The sequence below is a fragment of the Hakea prostrata genome, unplaced genomic scaffold (assembly GCF_041222555.1).
Source record: "Hakea prostrata isolate BN-2017 unplaced genomic scaffold, UWA_Hpros_2 contig_10, whole genome shotgun sequence".
Lineage (NCBI taxonomy): Eukaryota > Viridiplantae > Streptophyta > Magnoliopsida > Proteales > Proteaceae > Hakea > Hakea prostrata.
The window spans coordinates 6,568-25,355 of record NW_028291129.1 but is presented as its reverse complement, the minus strand read 5'-3'; the positions used below and the strand labels follow the sequence as shown (position 1 = coordinate 25,355).

Genomic DNA, 18,788 nt, shown 5'->3' with positions numbered 1-18,788 from the left:
TTTCGAATCGAAAATTACAAAAGTTATTAAATCAAAAGAGATTTGTGGATTGCTCTTGGAAAATCAACAAAACCTAGTACACGAAAATTGTTGGCTGCGATACATTATCCTCAAAGATTCCTAAAAAATTACGAATCAAGTAGAGGAACCAACGAAATTGGATTCTAACGATATATTTTAATGATTATCTACTTGGGTGGTCAAAGGAGCTGAGTCCACCGGACACATCCCATGTCTAATCATGACTTGACCTTCACCCTTATCAAGCAGAAAGATTATTGAAACTAAAGAACAAACCGTAAGAAGAAAAATGGACAAAGGGGCAGCCTTTACCCTTCGCATTTAGTGGGCGAAGTTCCTAAACCCAATTTGTCATAATGGTAGAAACTAACAAGATTTCATATCAATGGTGGATACTAAATCGATTAACTTATTAATAAACAACAAAAATCTATAAGGCTCAGCTTAGCTTGAGTCGCTAGCCTCAACTAATCAAGTCAAATCAAATCGTTGATAACTAGACAATCATTTGGTAAAGATTCTATTTAACTCGTAGTAAAAGAAAACGAAGAACGCGAGAAACATTAGCACTGGGACGCGTGAGGCTCTAAAATATGTCGCCGCCCACAGAACTCCCGGTCCCAAGCTCGGCCAAGGGCAGGCACGAACCTGCCCAGAACCCGGGCCGGGGGGGCGCCGCGCACGGGGACAAAGGAAGGGGACAACGGGGAACAGGGGGGGGGCCGGGGGGGGGGGGGGGGGGCGGGGGGGGGGGGGAGGGGGGGGGGGGGGCAGTGTCTTTTATCTATTTCTTATCGCGGACGGCGACCCGTTAACCCGGTGGATCGACCCGTTAACCCGGTTGAAGTCTATATATATATATATATATATTGCCTTACGTTGCCCGTTCGTGGGTTCACTATTTATAAATGTTCTACAACCGTAATCAAGCCCGGCATCATACTAAACCACACGCTCGACATGGGCTCGATGGATTGCCCGTTAACCCGCCCGTTTCCATTCCTAGAGTTCACGAGTTCTCAAGAATGAGGAATCGGATTGGTGAATCGGTTGTCATCGCTCAGTTGGTCCCGGCGATTTTCTGCCCTTACAAGCCCGGTGGATCGACCCGTTAACCCGGTTGAAGTCTATATATATATATATATGTGCCTTACGTTCGCCCACGAGGTCACCGATAGATTCGGGATTCTTCGCCTCGGGGTTTTTGGTCGAGACTTGTTCCACGGGGATTCCGGGGTTTAGGCTTGTATCTTACTAGGATGGCGGGGTTCCGATTCTAGGATTTGGGTTTGTAGTTTGTTGGGACAACTGGGTAGTGATCCTTTATTGGGATCCTTTGTACTTTTTTCTTCTTTCTTTTTCCTTCGGGAAGACCGGGTCACTATCGTTTATTTGGATTCTAGGGTTTTTGGATTAGATACGGATCCAAAGGACAATGAGAATTATAGGATTTCTGGGTCGGATACAAAAAAGATTTTTCTCACGGAAGACGACTCGAGGTTAGGGTTTGGGTATGTAATTCGTTGGGAGGAGTAGGGTTTCGATCTATTATTGGGAATCTAGGGAATCTGGATCAGATGTGGATTCAACGGCAAAGAGAATTATAGGTCTCATGGAAATGAGATGTGATTCCCCCCCCCGCCCCGCCACATCATAAATCATTTGTGTTGGCCTGGTATTCTGACGACGACAGAATACGAACACAAAAAGAATACCGGATCAACATTTCGATTTAGAAATGACGATCTACCAATCGAAGATAGCATCAATTTGGAAATATACCGCGTTATAGATTATATTTCGCAATCAGAAAATTACAAAAGTTATTAAATCAAAAGAGATTTTGTGGATTGCTCTCATGGAAAATCAACAAAACCTAGTAGTACGAAAATTGTTGGCTCCGGTACGATACATTATCCTCAAAGATTCCTAAAAAAATTTACCTTGAATCAAGTTAGATCAGGCAATCCAACTCGATATATTGGATTCTAACCTTTGATATATTTTTAATGATTATCTACTTGGGTGGTCAAAGGAGCTTCTGCAGTCCACCAGACCACATCCCTATGTCTAATCATTGACTTGACCTTTTCTACCCTTATCAAGCAGTAAAGATTATTGAAACTAAAGAACAAACCCGTAAGAAGAAAAATGGACAAAGCAGGGCAGCCTTTACCCTTCGTCATTTAGTGGGCAGTAAGTTCCTAAACCCCAATTTGTCATAATGGTAGAAACTAACAAGATTTTCATATCAACTGGTGGATACTAAATCGATTAACTTATTAATTAAACAACAAAAATCTATAAGGCTTCAGCTTTAGCTTCGAGTCGTCTAGCCTCAACTAATCAAGTCAAATCAAATTCGGTTGATAACTAGACAATCATTTCGGTAAAGATTCTATTTAACTCTGTTAGTAAAACAGAATAACCGTTTAAGAACGTCTGTAGTTAACGTACTCCATTTAGCACTTTTTGGGTATCAAGCAGTTTGATGCTCCTGTTTCTCTTTATAAATATTGTTTCCTTGCTACGTCTCCACATTGTATACTCTCTTCTCCTGTTTGTTTCTCTTTCAAGTCTTTCCCTGTCGCTTCCACATGTTGCGTTTTCATGGCATTCCACTGTGTATTATCTTCTTGTCTTCCATTCTGATTTCGAATCTTCCGGGCTCCTTGGGTTTGGGTTGCAGCTTTCCGGCGGTCTTCAACTTTGGGGATTCAAACAGTGATACTGGTGCCGATTCTGCTGTCTTCAATCAAATCATCGCACCGAATGGGGAAACATTTTTCAAGACGCCGTCCGGCAGGCCTTGTGATGGGAGGCTCACCATTGATTTCATAGGTAGCAGATACTTTCAAGTTCCTTTGATCCATTATTTACTTTCCCTTTTTTTTTTTTTTTTTTTTTTTTTTTTTAAATTTTTTTAAATCTTTTTTTTTTTTTTTTTAAATTTTTATTTATTTACTGATTTTTTTGGTCAATATAATACTTTTAGATTCACAGGCAATTGAGTGGAAACATATGGATCCAGAGTTATAAAACTTTGCAGCACAAAAAGAAAAAGAGTGCTTTAAGATGGGATGCAATAGGTAGAGGTAGATCCAGATTCCACCCGATATAACCTGGGGATGGTTTTGCGCATGGTTTATGTCGATCTAGATCAGAACCGATCGGGACGGGATTGATCCAAATCTTGATTCTGTGGGTTCACTATTTATAAATGTTCTACAACCGTAATCAAGCCCGGCATCATACTAAACCACATCGCTCGACATGGGCTCTGATGGATTGCCCCAGTTAACCCGCCCCGTTTCCATTCCTAGAGTTCACGAGTTCTCAAGAATGAGGAATCGGATTGGTGAATCGGTTGTCATCGCTCCAGTTGGTCCCTGGCGATTTTCTGCCCTTACAAGCCCATGGGCTAGGGGATTCAAATGGTTTCAAGCCCGTCTGGCCTAAATGATTCAAATGGGCCGAAAGTTACGGGCTTAATATTTAAGAATACTTGGATGGTTAAGACGGTACGGGTTAATGGGCCGAAGAAATTCCTTTTTGCCTTCTTTGTGGGATGTCGTGTTGATGTTTCCATGCAGACCTGTAGCCACCTCTTGTCAACTCAACTCGACGAGTGACTAAGCGGTGTAATCCCAATCCAACTAAATGGGATTGGGTACGCGCGAACCTTATCGTGTTATTCAATCGTCGCTTTTAACCCTGGGCAATGGGATGGTTACTAACTATGAATTTCTCAATCAGCTCAAAGTCTCGGATTGCCGCTCCTCAGCGCATATCTCGATTCACTGGAAACCAACTATTTCCATGGCGCTAACTTCGCAGCATCGCAGGCTACGATTAGAGCATCGACTAGGAGCCGAACCGCACCCGGCCCAAGCCCCTTCGACTTGGGCGTGCAGGTGTCTCAGTTCCGACAGCTCCTAAACAGATCGCATGCAATCAGGTTGTTAGGTAATTAATTACTCGATTGAAAGCAAACTCGGTTGTTCTCGTCTGGTTCATATGACTTGCTCATTTATTCTATTAACCTGATAGGTAAACCGCAAGCACATCGCGTACCGAGGGCAAACTTTGTCCCTCAAGCCCTGTACACCTTCGATATGGGTCAAAATGATGTTGCTTTTGGTCTGTTCCTCAACCAGTCTCTGGATGAAGTTAACTTTCCTGAAGTAATTACCAAGTTCTCCGACAGTGTTAAGGTAACTAATATTATCCAAACCGTCTTCGTTACTAAGAGGGCAAGTCCAAATGTCGCCCGTTTGAGCTAAGCATAGGGATGCGATTTTTAATTTGCAGGCCGTGTACGATTTGGGAGGCAGGAATTTTTGGATCCATAACACCGGTCCCATTGGTTGCTTTGCTTACATCCTTACACTCTTTCCCGTGAAGAGCGAATCTGACCTAGATGCAGCTGGTTGTTCAACTTCATATAATAAAATATCAAACTACTTCAATGACCTCTTGTTGAGCTCTATCCGTGATCTGAGAAGCAAACTTCCGGAGGCTCACATCACATACGTGGACATCTACTCAATCAAGTACGCCCTCTTCAGCCAGGGTGATAAGTATGGTAAGTCGTCTAATACCTTAGAGGTCGGGAGATTCGTTGGAATATTTTTACACATATGTAACGTGGGGTTGGGAGAGTAATGATGTTCTTCTGAATTCTCGCTTCTTGTAGGATTCCAGAAGCCGCTACTCGGAGCTTGTTGTGGCATTGGGGGCAAGTACAACTACACCCCAGGAGCGCAGTGTGGGCGGACAGTTCTTGTGGGCGGCAAATCTGTATTCATCGGGTCATGCAATGACCCCAGTGTTCGAGTTAATTGGGATGGAAGCCACATAACCGAGGCAGCTAATAAATTTATATTCAACCAGTTTCAGACAGGGAAATTTACAGACCCACCGATCACACTGCAAGATGCTTGTACTAGTAAGACCTCTTCCTCTGCACCGCAAAGTTGATCGGCTTCCCTACTTTCGGCTAAGCTACGATTGATTCGTCTGCAGTCTGTAACATTCCGATAATGTTCCTTACGAATAAATAGAAGTTCTCTTTCTCTTTTCCTCTAAATTATTCCGAACAGCTTTATACATCGCCATATTCTGAGCAAACGTCCTTTATTTCGTCCAATGCGGGACATAATGTTGGTTGAAAGGGAGGGAGGAGAGATATCATCCGAATCCACGGCATACCAGGAACCCCAAAATCGATGATAGTGCTCTTATTATCTATTTCTTATCGCGGTACGGTACGACCCGTTAACCCGGTGGATCGACCCGTTAACCCGGTTGAAGTCTTATATATATATATATATATATATATATGTGCCTTACGTTTGCCCGTTCTGTGGGTTCACTATTTATAAATGTTCTACAACCGTAATCAAGCCCGGCATCATACTAAACCACATCGCTCGACATGGGCTCTGATGGATTGCCCCAGTTAACCCGCCCCGTTTCCATTCCTAGAGTTCACGAGTTCTCAAGAATGAGGAATCGGATTGGTGAATCGGTTGTCATCGCTCCAGCTTGGTCCTCGGCGATTTTCTGCCCTTACAAGCCCGGTGGATCGACCCGTTAACCCGGTTGAAGTCTATATATATATATATGTGCCTTACGTTCGCCCACGAGGTCACTGATAGATTCGGGATTCTTCGCCTCAGGGTTTTTGGCTGAGACTTGTTCCACAGGGATTCCAGGGTTTAGGCTTGTATCTTACTAGGATGGCAGGGTTCCGATTCTAGGATTTGGGTTTGTAGTTTGTTGGGACAACTGGGTAGTGATCCTTTATTGGGATCCTTTGTACTTTTTTCTTCTTTCTTTTTTCCTTCGGGGAAGACCGGGTCACTATCGTTTATTTGGATTCTAGGGTTTTTGGATTAGATACGGATCCAAAGGACAATGAGAATTATAGGATTTCTGGGTCGGATACAAAAAAGATTTTTCTCACGGAAGACGACTCGAGGTTAGGGTTTGGGTATGTAATTCGTTGGGAGGAGTAGGGTTTCGATCTATTATTGGGAATCTAGGGAATCTGGATCAGATGTGGATTCAACGGCAAAGAGAATTATAGGTCTGCGGAAATGAGATGTGATTCCCCCCCCCCCCCCCGCCACATCATAAATCATTTGTGTTGGCCTGGTATTCCTGACGACGACAGAATACGAACACAAAAAGAATACCGGATCAACATTTCGATTTAGAAATGACGATCTACCAATCGAAGATAGCATCAATTTGGAAATATACCGCGTTATAGATTATATTTCGCAATCAGAAAATTACAAAAGTTATTAAATCAAAAGAGATTTTGTGGATTGCTCCTGCGGAAAATCAACAAAACCTAGTACACGAAAATTGTTGGCTCCGGTACGATACATTATCCTCAAAGATTCCTAAAAAAATTTACCTTGAATCAAGTTAGATCAGGCAATCCAACTCGATATATTGGATTCTAACCTTTGATATATTTTTAATGATTATCTACTTGGGTGGTCAAAGGAGCTTCTGCAGTCCACCAGACCACATCCCTATGTCTAATCATTGACTTGACCTTTTCTACCCTTATCAAGCAGTAAAGATTATTGAAACTAAAGAACAAACCCGTAAGAAGAAAAATGGACAAAGCAGGGCAGCCTTTACCCTTCGTCATTTAGTGGGCAGTAAGTTCCTAAACCCCAATTTGTCATAATGGTAGAAACTAACAAGATTTTCATATCAACTGGTGGATACTAAATCGATTAACTTATTAATTAAACAACAAAAATCTATAAGGCTTCAGCTTTAGCTTCGAGTCGTCTAGCCTCAACTAATCAAGTCAAATCAAATTCGTTGATAACTAGACAATCATTTCGGTAAAGATTCTATTTAACTCTGTTAGTAAAACAGAATAACCGTTTAAGAACGTCTGTAGTTAACGTACTCCATTTAGCACTTTTTGGGTATCAAGCAGTTTGATGCTCCTGTTTCTCTTTATAAATATTGTTTCCTTGCTACGTCTCCACATTGTATACTCTCTTCTCCTGTTTGTTTCTCTTTCAAGTCTTTCCCTGTCGCTTCCACATGTTGCGTTTTCATGGCATTCCACTTGTGTATTATCTTCTTGTCTTCCATTTCGATTTCGAATCTTCCGGGCTCCTTGGGTTTGGGTTGCAGCTTTCCGGCGCTCTTCAACTTTGGGGATTCAAACAGTGATACTGGTGCCGATTCTGCTGTCTTCAATCAAATCATCGCACCGAATGGGGAAACATTTTTCAAGACGCCGTCCGGCAGGCCTTGTGATGGGAGGCTCACCATTGATTTCATAGGTAGCAGATACTTTCAAGTTCCTTTGATCCATTATTTACTTTCTTTTTTTTTTTTTTTTTTTTTTTTTTTTTTTAAATCTTTTTAAATTTTTTTTTTTTAAATTTTTATTTATTTACTGATTTTTTTGGTCAATATAATACTTTTAGATTCACAGGCAATTGAGTGGAAACATATGGATCCAGAGTTATAAAACTTTGCAGCACAAAAAGAAAAAGAGTGCTTTAAGATGGGATGCAATAGGTAGAGGTAGATCCAGATTCCACCCGATATAACCTGGGGATGGTTTTGCGCATGGTTTATGTCGATCTAGATCAGAACCGACTGGGACTGGGATTGATCCAAATCTTGATTCTGTGGGTTCACTATTTATAAATGTTCTACAACCGTAATCAAGCCCGGCATCATACTAAACCACATCGCTCGACATGGGCTCTGATGGATTGCCCCAGTTAACCCGCCCCGTTTCCATTCCTAGAGTTCACGAGTTCTCAAGAATGAGGAATCGGATTGGTGAATCGGTTGTCATCGCTCCAGTTGGTCCCTGGCGATTTTCTGCCCTTACAAGCCCATGGGCTAGGGGATTCAAATGGTTTCAAGCCCGCTCCGGCCTAAATGATTCAAATGGGCCGAAAGTTACGGGCTTAATATTTAAGAATACTTGGATGGTTAAGACGGTACGGGTTAATGGGCCGAAGAAATTCCTTTTTGCCTTCTTTGTGGGATGTCGTGTTGATGTTTCCATGCAGACCTGTAGCCACCTCTTGTCAACTCAACTCGACGAGTGACTAAGCGGTGTAATCCCAATCCAACTAAATGGGATTGGGTACGCGCGAACCTTATCGTGTTATTCAATCGTCGCTTTTAACCCTGGGCAATGGGATGGTTACTAACTATGAATTTCTCAATCAGCTCAAAGTCTCGGATTGCCGCTCCTCAGCGCATATCTCGATTCACTGGAAACCAACTATTTCCATGGCGCTAACTTCGCAGCATCGCAGGCTACGATTAGAGCATCGACTAGGAGCCGAACCGCACCCGGCCCAAGCCCCTTCGACTTGGGCGTGCAGGTGTCTCAGTTCCGACAGCTCCTAAACAGATCGCATGCAATCAGGTTGTTAGGTAATTAATTACTCGATTGAAAGCAAACTCGGTTGTTCTCGTCTGGTTCATATGACTTGCTCATTTATTCTATTAACCTGATAGGTAAACCGCAAGCACATCGCGTACCGAGGGCAAACTTTGTCCCTCAAGCCCTGTACACCTTCGATATGGGTCAAAATGATGTTGCTTTTGGTCTGTTCCTCAACCAGTCTCTGGATGAAGTTAACTTTCCTGAAGTAATTACCAAGTTCTCCGACAGTGTTAAGGTAACTAATATTATCCAAACCGTCTTCGTTACTAAGAGGGCAAGTCCAAATGTCGCCCGTTTGAGCTAAGCATAGGGATGCGATTTTTAATTTGCAGGCCGTGTACGATTTGGGAGGCAGGAATTTTTGGATCCATAACACCGGTCCCATTGGTTGCTTTGCTTACATCCTTACACTCTTTCCCGTGAAGAGCGAATCTGACCTAGATGCAGCTGGTTGTTCAACTTCATATAATAAAATATCAAACTACTTCAATGACCTCTTGTTGAGCTCTATCCGTGATCTGAGAAGCAAACTTCCGGAGGCTCACATCACATACGTGGACATCTACTCAATCAAGTACGCCCTCTTCAGCCAGGGTGATAAGTATGGTAAGTCGTCTAATACCTTAGAGGTCGGGAGATTCGTTGGAATATTTTTACACATATGTAACGTGGGGTTGGGAGAGTAATGATGTTCTTCTGAATTCTCGCTTCTTGTAGGATTCCAGAAGCCGCTACTCGGAGCTTGTTGTGGCATTGGGGGCAAGTACAACTACACCCCAGGAGCGCAGTGTGGGCGGACAGTTCTTGTGGGCGGCAAATCTGTATTCATCGGGTCATGCAATGACCCCAGTGTTCGAGTTAATTGGGATGGAAGCCACATAACCGAGGCAGCTAATAAATTTATATTCAACCAGTTTCAGACAGGGAAATTTACAGACCCACCGATCACACTGCAAGATGCTTGTACTAGTAAGACCTCTTCCTCTGCACCGCAAAGTTGATCGGCTTCCCTACTTTCGGCTAAGCTACGATTGATTGATTCGTCGATCTGTAACATTCCGATAATGTTCCTTACGAATAAATAGAAGTTCTCTTTCTCTTTTCCTCTAAATTATTCCGAACAGCTTTATACATCGCCATATTCTGAGCAAACGTCCTTTATTTCGTCCAATGCGGGACATAATGTTGGTTGAAAGGGAGGGAGGAGAGATATCATCCGAATCCACGGCATACCAGGAACCCCAAAATCGATGATAGTGCTCTTATTATCTATTTCTTATCGCGGTACGGTACGACCCGTTAACCCGGTGGATCGACCCGTTAACCCGGTTGAAGTCTTTCTATATATATATATATATATATATGTGCCTTACGTTTGCCCGTTCTGTGGGTTCACTATTTATAAATGTTCTACAACCGTAATCAAGCCCGGCATCATACTAAACCACATCGCTCGACATGGGCTCTGATGGATTGCCCCAGTTAACCCGCCCCGTTTCCATTCCTAGAGTTCACGAGTTCTCAAGAATGAGGAATCGGATTGGTGAATCGGTTGTCATCGCTCCAGTTGGTCCTCGGCGATTTTCTGCCCTTACAAGCCCGGTGGATCGACCCGTTAACCCGGTTGAAGTCTATATATATATATATATGTGCCTTACGTTCGCCCACGAGGTCACTGATAGATTCGGGATTCTTCGCCTCAGGGTTTTTGGCTGAGACTTGTTCCACAGGGATTCCAGGGTTTAGGCTTGTATCTTACTAGGATGGCAGGGTTCCGATTCTAGGATTTGGGTTTGTAGTTTGTTGGGACAACTGGGTAGTGATCCTTTATTGGGATCCTTTGTTCCTTTTTTCTTCTTTCCTTTTTCCTTCGGGAAGACCGGGTCACTATCGTTTATTTGGATTCTAGGGTTTTTGGATTAGATACGGATCCAAAGGACAATGAGAATTATAGGATTTCTGGGTCGGATACAAAAAAGATTTTTCTCACGGAAGACGACTCGAGGTTAGGGTTTGGGTATGTAATTCGTTGGGAGGAGTAGGGTTTCGATCTATTATTGGGAATCTAGGGAATCTGGATCAGATGTGGATTCAACGGCAAAGAGAATTATAGGTCTGCGGAAATGAGATGTGATTCCCCCCCCCCCCCCGCCCCCGCCACATCATAAATCATTTGTGTTGGCCTGGTATTCCTGACGACGACAGAATCACGAACACAAAAAGAATACCGGATCAACATTTCGATTTAGAAATGACGATCTACCAATCGAAGATAGCATCAATTTGGAAATATACCGCGTTATAGATTATATTTCGCAATCAGAAAATTACAAAAGTTATTAAATCAAAAGAGATTTTGTGGATTGCTCTCATGGAAAATCAACAAAACCTAGTACACGAAAAATTGTTGGCTCCGATACGATACATTATCCTCAAAGATTCCTAAAAAAATTTACCTTGAATCAAGTTAGATCAGGCAATCCAACTCGATATATTGGATTCTAACCTTTGATATATTTTTAATGATTATCTACTTGGGTGGTCAAAGGAGCTTCTGCAGTCCACCAGACCACATCCCTATGTCTAATCATTGACTTGACCTTTTCTACCCTTATCAAGCAAGAAAGATTATTGAAACTAAAGAACAAACCCGTAAGAAGAAAAATGGACAAAGCAGGGCAGCCTTTACCCTTCGTCATTTAGTGGGCAGTAAGTTCCTAAACCCCAATTTGTCATAATGGTAGAAACTAACAAGATTTTCATATCAACTGGTGGATACTAAATCGATTAACTTATTAATTAAACAACAAAAATCTATAAGGCTTCAGCTTTAGCTTCGAGTCGTCTAGCCTCAACTAATCAAGTCAAATCAAATTCGTTGATAACTAGACAATCATTTCGGTAAAGATTCTATTTAACTCTGTTAGTAAAACAGAATAACCGTTTAAGAACGTCTGTAGTTAACGTACTCCATTTAGCACTTTTTGGGTATCAAGCAGTTTGATGCTCCTGTTTCTCTTTATAAATATTGTTTCCTTGCTACGTCTCCACATTGTATACTCTCTTCTCCTGTTTGTTTCTCTTTCAAGTCTTTCCCTGTCGCTTCCACATGTTGCGTTTTCATGGCATTCCACTTGTGTATTATCTTCTTGTCTTCCATTCTGATTTCGAATCTTCCGGGCTCCTTGGGTTTGGGTTGCAGCTTTCCGGCGCTCTTCAACTTTGGGGATTCAAACAGTGATACTGGTGCCGATTCTGCTGTCTTCAATCAAATCATCGCACCGAATGGGGAAACATTTTTCAAGACGCCGTCCCGGCAGAGCCTTGTGATGGGAGGCTCACCATTGATTTCATAGGTAGCGAGATACTTTCAAGTTCCTTTGATCCATTATTTACTTTCTTTTTTTTTTTTTTTTTTTCTTTTTTTTTTTTAAATCTTTTTATTTTTTTTTTTTTAAATTTTTATTTATTTACTGATTTTTTTGGTCAATATAATACTTTTAGATTCACGAGGCAATTGAGTGGAAACATATGGATCCGAGTTATAAAACTTTGCAGCACAAAAAGAAAAAGAGTGCTTTAAGATGGGATGCAATAGGTAGAGGTAGATCCAGATTCCACCCGATATAACCTGGGGATGGTTTTGCGCATGGTTTATGTCGATCTAGATCAGAACCGATGGGACGGGATTGATCCAAATCTTGATTCTGTGGGTTCACTATTTATAAATGTTCTACAACCGTAATCAAGCCCGGCATCATACTAAACCACATCGCTCGACATGGGCTCTGATGGATTGCCCCAGTTAACCCGCCCCGTTTCCATTCCTAGAGTTCACGAGTTCTCAAGAATGAGGAATCGGATTGGTGAATCGGTTGTCATCGCTCCAGTTGGTCCCTGGCGATTTTCTGCCCTTACAAGCCCATGGGCTAGGGGATTCAAATGGTTTCAAGCCCGTCTGGCCTAAATGATTCAAATGGGCCGAAAGTTACGGGCTTAATATTTAAGAATACTTGGATGGTTAAGACGGTACGGGTTAATGGGCCGAAGAAATTCCTTTTTGCCTTCTTTGTGGGATGTCGTGTTGATGTTTCCATGCGGAGACCTGTAGCCACCTCTTGTCAACTCAACTCGACGAGTGACTAAGCGGTGTAATCCCAATCCAACTAAATGGGATTGGGTACGCGCGAACCTTATCGTGTTATTCAATCGTCGCTTTTAACCCTGGGCAATGGGATGGTTACTAACTATGAATTTCTCAATCAGCTCAAAGTCTCGGATTGCCGCTCCTCAGCGCATATCTCGATTCACTGGAAACCAACTATTTCCATGGCGCTAACTTCGCAGCATCGCAGGCTACGATTAGAGCATCGACTAGGAGCCGAACCGCACCCGGCCCAAGCCCCTTCGACTTGGGCGTGCAGGTGTCTCAGTTCCGACAGCTCCTAAACAGATCGCATGCAATCAGGTTGTTAGGTAATTAATTACTCGATTGAAAGCAAACTCGGTTGTTCTCGTCTGGTTCATATGACTTGCTCATTTATTCTATTAACCTGATAGGTAAACCGCAAGCACATCGCGTACCGAGGGCAAACTTTGTCCCTCAAGCCCTGTACACCTTCGATATGGGTCAAAATGATGTTGCTTTTGGTCTGTTCCTCAACCGATCTCTGGATGAAGTTAACTTTCCTGAAGTAATTACCAAGTTCTCCGACAGTGTTAAGGTAACTAATATTATCCAAACCGTCTTCGTTACTAAGAGGGCAAGTCCAAATGTCGCCCGTTTGAGCTAAGCATAGGGATGCGATTTTTAATTTGCAGGCCGTGTACGATTTGGGAGGCGCGAATTTTTGGATCCATAACACCGGTCCCATTGGTTGCTTTGCTTACATCCTTACACTCTTTCCCGTGAAGAGCGAATCTGACCTAGATGCAGCTGGTTGTTCAACTTCATATAATAAAATATCAAACTACTTCAATGACCTCTTGTTGAGCTCTATCCGTGATCTGAGAAGCAAACTTCCGGAGGCTCACATCACATACGTGGACATCTACTCAATCAAGTACGCCCTCTTCAGCCGGGGTGATAAGTATGGTAAGTCGTCTAATACCCGAGAGGTCGGGAGATTCGTTGGAATATTTTTACACATATGTAACGTGGGGTTGGGAGAGTAATGATGTTCTTCTGAATTCTCGCTTCTTGTAGGATTCCAGAAGCCGCTACTCGGAGCTTGTTGTGGCATTGGGGGCAAGTACAACTACACCCCGGGGAGCGGGCAGGTGGGCGGACAGTTCTTGTGGGCGGCAAATCTGTATTCATCGGGTCATGCAATGACCCCAGTGTTCGAGTTAATTGGGATGGAAGCCACATAACCGAGGCAGCTAATAAATTTATATTCAACCAGTTTCAGACAGGGAAATTTACAGACCCACCGATCACACTGCAAGATGCTTGTACTAGTAAGACCTCTTCCTCTGCACCGCAAAGTTGATCGGCTTCCCTACTTTCGGCTAAGCTACGATTGATTCGTCTGCAGTCTGTAACATTCCGATAATGTTCCTTACGAATAAATAGAAGTTCTCTTTCTCTTTTCCTCTAAATTATTCCGAACAGCTTTATACATCGCCATATTCTGAGCAAACGTCCTTTATTTCGTCCAATGCGGGACATAATGTTGGTTGAAAGGGAGGGAGGAGAGATATCATCCGAATCCACGGCATACCAGGAACCCCAAAATCGATGATAGTGCTCTTATTATCTATTTCTTATCGCGGTACGGTACGACCCGTTAACCCGGTGGATCGACCCGTTAACCCGGTTGAAGTCTTATTATATATATATATATATATATATGTGCCTTACGTTTGCCCGTTCTGTGGGTTCACTATTTATAAATGTTCTACAACCGTAATCAAGCCCGGCATCATACTAAACCACATCGCTCGACATGGGCTCTGATGGATTGCCCCAGTTAACCCGCCCCGTTTCCATTCCTAGAGTTCACGAGTTCTCAAGAATGAGGAATCGGATTGGTGAATCGGTTGTCATCGCTCCAGTTGGTCCCTGGCGATTTTCTGCCCTTACAAGCCCGGTGGATCGACCCGTTAACCCGGTTGAAGTCTATATATATATATATATGTGCCTTACGTTCGCCCACGAGGTCACTGATAGATTCGGGATTCTTCGCCTCAGGGTTTTTGGCTGAGACTTGTTCCACAGGGATTCCAGGGTTTAGGCTTGTATCTTACTAGGATGGCAGGGTTCCGATTCTAGGATTTGGGTTTGTAGTTTGTTGGGACAACTGGGTAGTGATCCTTTATTGGGATCCTTTGTACCTTTTTTCTTCTTTCTTTTTCCTTCGGGGAAGACCGGGTCACTATCGTTTATTTGGATTCTAGGGTTTTTGGATTAGATACGGATCCAAAGGACAATGAGAATTATAGGATTTCTGGGTCGGATACAAAAAAGATTTTTCTCACGGAAGACGACTCGAGGTTAGGGTTTGGGTATGTAATTCGTTGGGAGGAGTAGGGTTTCGATCTATTATTGGGAATCTAGGGAATCTGGATCAGATGTGGATTCAACGGCAAAGAGAATTATAGGTCTGCGGAAATGAGATGTGATTCCCCCCCCCCCCCCGCCCCCGCCACATCATAAATCATTTGTGTTGGCCTGGTATTCCTGACGACGACAGAATACGAACACAAAAAGAATACCGGATCAACATTTCGATTTAGAAATGACGATCTACCAATCGAAGATAGCATCAATTTGGAAATATACCGCGTTATAGATTATATTTCGCAATCAGAAAATTACAAAAGTTATTAAATCAAAAGAGATTTTGTGGATTGCTCTCTGGGAAAATCAACAAAACCTAGTACACGAAAAATTGTTGGCTCCGGACGATACATTATCCTCAAAGATTCCTAAAAAAATTTACCTTGAATCAAGTTAGATCAGGCAATCCAACTCGATATATTGGATTCTAACCTTTGATATATTTTTAATGATTATCTACTTGGGTGGTCAAAGGAGCTTCTGCAGTCCACCAGACCACATCCCTATGTCTAATCATTGACTTGACCTTTTCTACCCTTATCAAGCAGTAAAGATTATTGAAACTAAAGAACAAACCCGTAAGAAGAAAAATGGACAAAGCAGGGCAGCCTTTACCCTTCGTCATTTAGTGGGCGTAAGTTCCTAAACCCCAATTTGTCATAATGGTAGAAACTAACAAGATTTTCATATCAACTGGTGGATACTAAATCGATTAACTTATTAATTAAACAACAAAAATCTATAAGGCTTCAGCTTTAGCTTCGAGTCGTCTAGCCTCAACTAATCAAGTCAAATCAAATTCGTTGATAACTAGACAATCATTTCGGTAAAGATTCTATTTAACTCTGTTAGTAAAACAGAATAACCGTTTAAGAACGTCTGTAGTTAACGTACTCCATTTAGCACTTTTTGGGTATCAAGCAGTTTGATGCTCCTGTTTCTCTTTATAAATATTGTTTCCTTGCTACGTCTCCACATTGTATACTCTCTTCTCCTGTTTGTTTCTCTTTCAAGTCTTTCCCTGTCGCTTCCACATGTTGCGTTTTCATGGCATTCCACTGTGTATTATCTTCTTGTCTTCCATTCTGATTTCGAATCTTCCGGGCTCCTTGGGTTTGGGTTGCAGCTTTCCGGCGCTCTTCAACTTTGGGGATTCAAACAGTGATACTGGTGCCGATTCTGCTGTCTTCAATCAAATCATCGCACCGAATGGGGAAACATTTTTCAAGACGCCGTCCGGCAGGCCTTGTGATGGGAGGCTCACCATTGATTTCATAGGTAGCAGATACTTTCAAGTTCCTTTGATCCATTATTTACTTTCCCTTTTTTTTTTTTTAAATCTTTTTAAATTTTTTTTTTTTTAAATTTTTATTTATTTACTGATTTTTTTGGTCAATATAATACTTTTAGATTCACAGGCAATTGAGTGGAAACATATGGATCCAGAGTTATAAAACTTTGCAGCACAAAAAGAAAAAGAGTGCTTTAAGATGGGATGCAATAGGTAGAGGTAGATCCAGATTCCACCCGATATAACCTGGGGATGGTTTTGCGCATGGTTTATGTCGATCTAGATCAGAACCGACTGGGACTGGGATTGATCCAAATCTTGATTCTGTGGGTTCACTATTTATAAATGTTCTACAACCGTAATCAAGCCCGGCATCATACTAAACCACATCGCTCGACATGGGCTCTGATGGATTGCCCCAGTTAACCCGCCCCGTTTCCATTCCTAGAGTTCACGAGTTCTCAAGAATGAGGAATCGGATTGGTGAATCGGTTGTCATCGCTCCAGTTGGTCCCTGGCGATTTTCTGCCCTTACAAGCCCATGGGCTAGGGGATTCAAATGGTTTCAAGCCCGTCTGGCCTAAATGATTCAAATGGGCCGAAAGTTACGGGCTTAATATTTAAGAATACTTGGATGGTTAAGACGGTACGGGTTAATGGGCCGAAGAAATTCCTTTTTGCCTTCTTTGTGGGATGTCGTGTTGATGTTTCCATGCAGACCTGTAGCCACCTCTTGTCAACTCAACTCGACGAGTGACTAAGCGGTGTAATCCCAATCCAACTAAATGGGATTGGGTACGCGCGAACCTTATCGTGTTATTCAATCGTCGCTTTTAACCCTGGGCAATGGGATGGTTACTAACTATGAATTTCTCAATCAGCTCAAAGTCTCGGATTGCCGCTCCTCAGCGCATATCTCGATTCACTGGAAACCAACTATTTCCATGGCGCTAACTTCGCAGCATCGCAGGCTACGATTAGAGCATCGACTAGGAGCCGAACCGCACCCGGCCCAAGCCCCTTCGACTTGGGCGTGCAGGTGTCTCAGTTCCGACAGCTCCTAAACAGATCGCATGCAATCAGGTTGTTAGGTAATTAATTACTCGATTGAAAGCAAACTCGGTTGTTCTCGTCTGGTTCATATGACTTGCTCATTTATTCTATTAACCTGATAGGTAAACCGCAAGCACATCGCGTACCGAGGGCAAACTTTGTCCCTCAAGCCCTGTACACCTTCGATATGGGTCAAAATGATGTTGCTTTTGGTCTGTTCCTCAACCAGTCTCTGGATGAAGTTAACTTTCCTGAAGTAATTACCAAGTTCTCCGACAGGTGTTAAGGTAACTAATATTATCCAAACCGTCTTCGTTACTAAGAGGGCAAGTCCAAATGTCGCCCGTTTGAGCTAAGCATAGGGATGCGATTTTTAATTTGCAGGCCGTGTACGATTTGGGAGGCAGGAATTTTTGGATCCATAACACCGGTCCCATTGGTTGCTTTGCTTACATCCTTACACTCTTTCCCGTGAAGAGCGAATCTGACCTAGATGCAGCTGGTTGTTCAACTTCATATAATAAAATATCAAACTACTTCAATGACCTCTTGTTGAGCTCTATCCGTGATCTGAGAAGCAAACTTCCGGAGGCTCACATCACATACGTGGACATCTACTCAATCAAGTACGCCCTCTTCAGCCAGGGTGATAAGTATGGTAAGTCGTCTAATACCTTAGAGGTCGGGAGATTCGTTGGAATATTTTTACACATATGTAACGTGGGGTTGGGAGAGTAATGATGTTCTTCTGAATTCTCGCTTCTTGTAGGATTCCAGAAGCCGCTACTCGGAGCTTGTTGTGGCATTGGGGGCAAGTACAACTACACCCCAGGAGCGCAGTGTGGGCGGACAGTTCTTGTGGGCGGCAAATCTGTATTCATCGGGTCATGCAATGACCCCAGTGTTCGAGTTAATTGGGATGGAAGCCACATAACCGAGGCAGCTAATAAATTTATATTCAACCGATTTCGAGACAGGGAAATTTACTGCACCCACCGATCACACTGCAAGATGCTTGTACTAGTAAGACCTCTTCCTCTGCACCGCAAAGTTGATCGGCTTCCCTACTTTCGGCTAAGCTACGATTGATTCGTCTGCAGTCTGTAACATTCCGATAATGTTCCTTACGAATAAATAGAAGTTCTCTTTCTCTTTTCCTCTAAATTATTCCGAACAGCTTTATACATCGCCATATTCTGAGCAAACGTCCTTTATTTCGTCCAATGCGGGACATAATGTTGGTTGAAAGGGAGGGAGGAGAGATATCATCCGAATCCACGGCATACCAGGAACCCCAAAATCGATGATAGTGCTCTTATTATCTATTTCTTATCGCGGTACGGTACGACCCGTTAACCCGGTGGATCGACCCGTTAACCCGGTTGAAGTCTATATATATATAT

General features: G+C 42.7%; 2 protein-coding genes and 2 pseudogenes across 2 annotated transcripts; all 4 read left to right on the top strand.

Moving 5' to 3' along the window:
* Positions 1 to 2,414: 2,414 nt before the first annotated feature.
* Positions 2,415 to 5,001, top strand: LOC148999410 (GDSL esterase/lipase At3g26430-like). The gene is made up of 5 exons (XM_089141162.1): positions 2,415 to 2,862; positions 3,778 to 3,987; positions 4,072 to 4,235; positions 4,333 to 4,606; positions 4,718 to 5,001. Exons 1-5 carry the CDS (start codon positions 2,619 to 2,621, stop codon positions 4,999 to 5,001), a joined length of 1,176 nt encoding a protein of 391 aa, XP_088997288.1. The 5' UTR covers positions 2,415 to 2,618.
* A 2,113-nt stretch (positions 5,002 to 7,114) lies between these two features.
* On the top strand, positions 7,115 to 9,480 carry LOC148999409 (esterase-like). Its single transcript, XM_089141161.1, has 5 exons — positions 7,115 to 7,346; positions 8,257 to 8,466; positions 8,551 to 8,714; positions 8,812 to 9,085; positions 9,197 to 9,480. Exons 1-5 carry the CDS (start codon positions 7,115 to 7,117, stop codon positions 9,478 to 9,480), a joined length of 1,164 nt encoding a protein of 387 aa, XP_088997287.1.
* A 2,121-nt stretch (positions 9,481 to 11,601) lies between these two features.
* On the top strand, positions 11,602 to 13,971 carry LOC148999408 (esterase-like; annotated as a pseudogene).
* A 1,864-nt stretch (positions 13,972 to 15,835) lies between these two features.
* Positions 15,836 to 18,440, top strand: LOC148999407 (alpha-L-fucosidase 3-like; annotated as a pseudogene).
* The last annotated feature ends 348 nt before the right edge of the window (positions 18,441 to 18,788 follow it).

Bases quoted from the DNA above. Each gene is read 5' to 3' on its own strand.
- LOC148999410 (XM_089141162.1), top strand. From the start codon at position 2,619: ATGTTGCGTTTTCATGGCATTCCACTGTGTATTATCTTCTTGTCTTCC. The intron at 3,988-4,071 runs GTAATTAATTAC...TTAACCTGATAG, and splicing joins GCATGCAATCAGGTTGTTAG to GTAAACCGCAAGCACATCGC. The intron at 4,236-4,332 runs GTAACTAATATT...TTTAATTTGCAG, and splicing joins AGTTCTCCGACAGTGTTAAG to GCCGTGTACGATTTGGGAGG.
- LOC148999409 (XM_089141161.1), top strand. From the start codon at position 7,115: ATGGCATTCCACTTGTGTATTATCTTCTTGTCTTCCATTTCGATTTCG. The intron at 7,347-8,256 runs GTAGCAGATACT...TTTCTCAATCAG, and splicing joins GCTCACCATTGATTTCATAG to CTCAAAGTCTCGGATTGCCG. The intron at 9,086-9,196 runs GTAAGTCGTCTA...CGCTTCTTGTAG, and splicing joins CAGCCAGGGTGATAAGTATG to GATTCCAGAAGCCGCTACTC.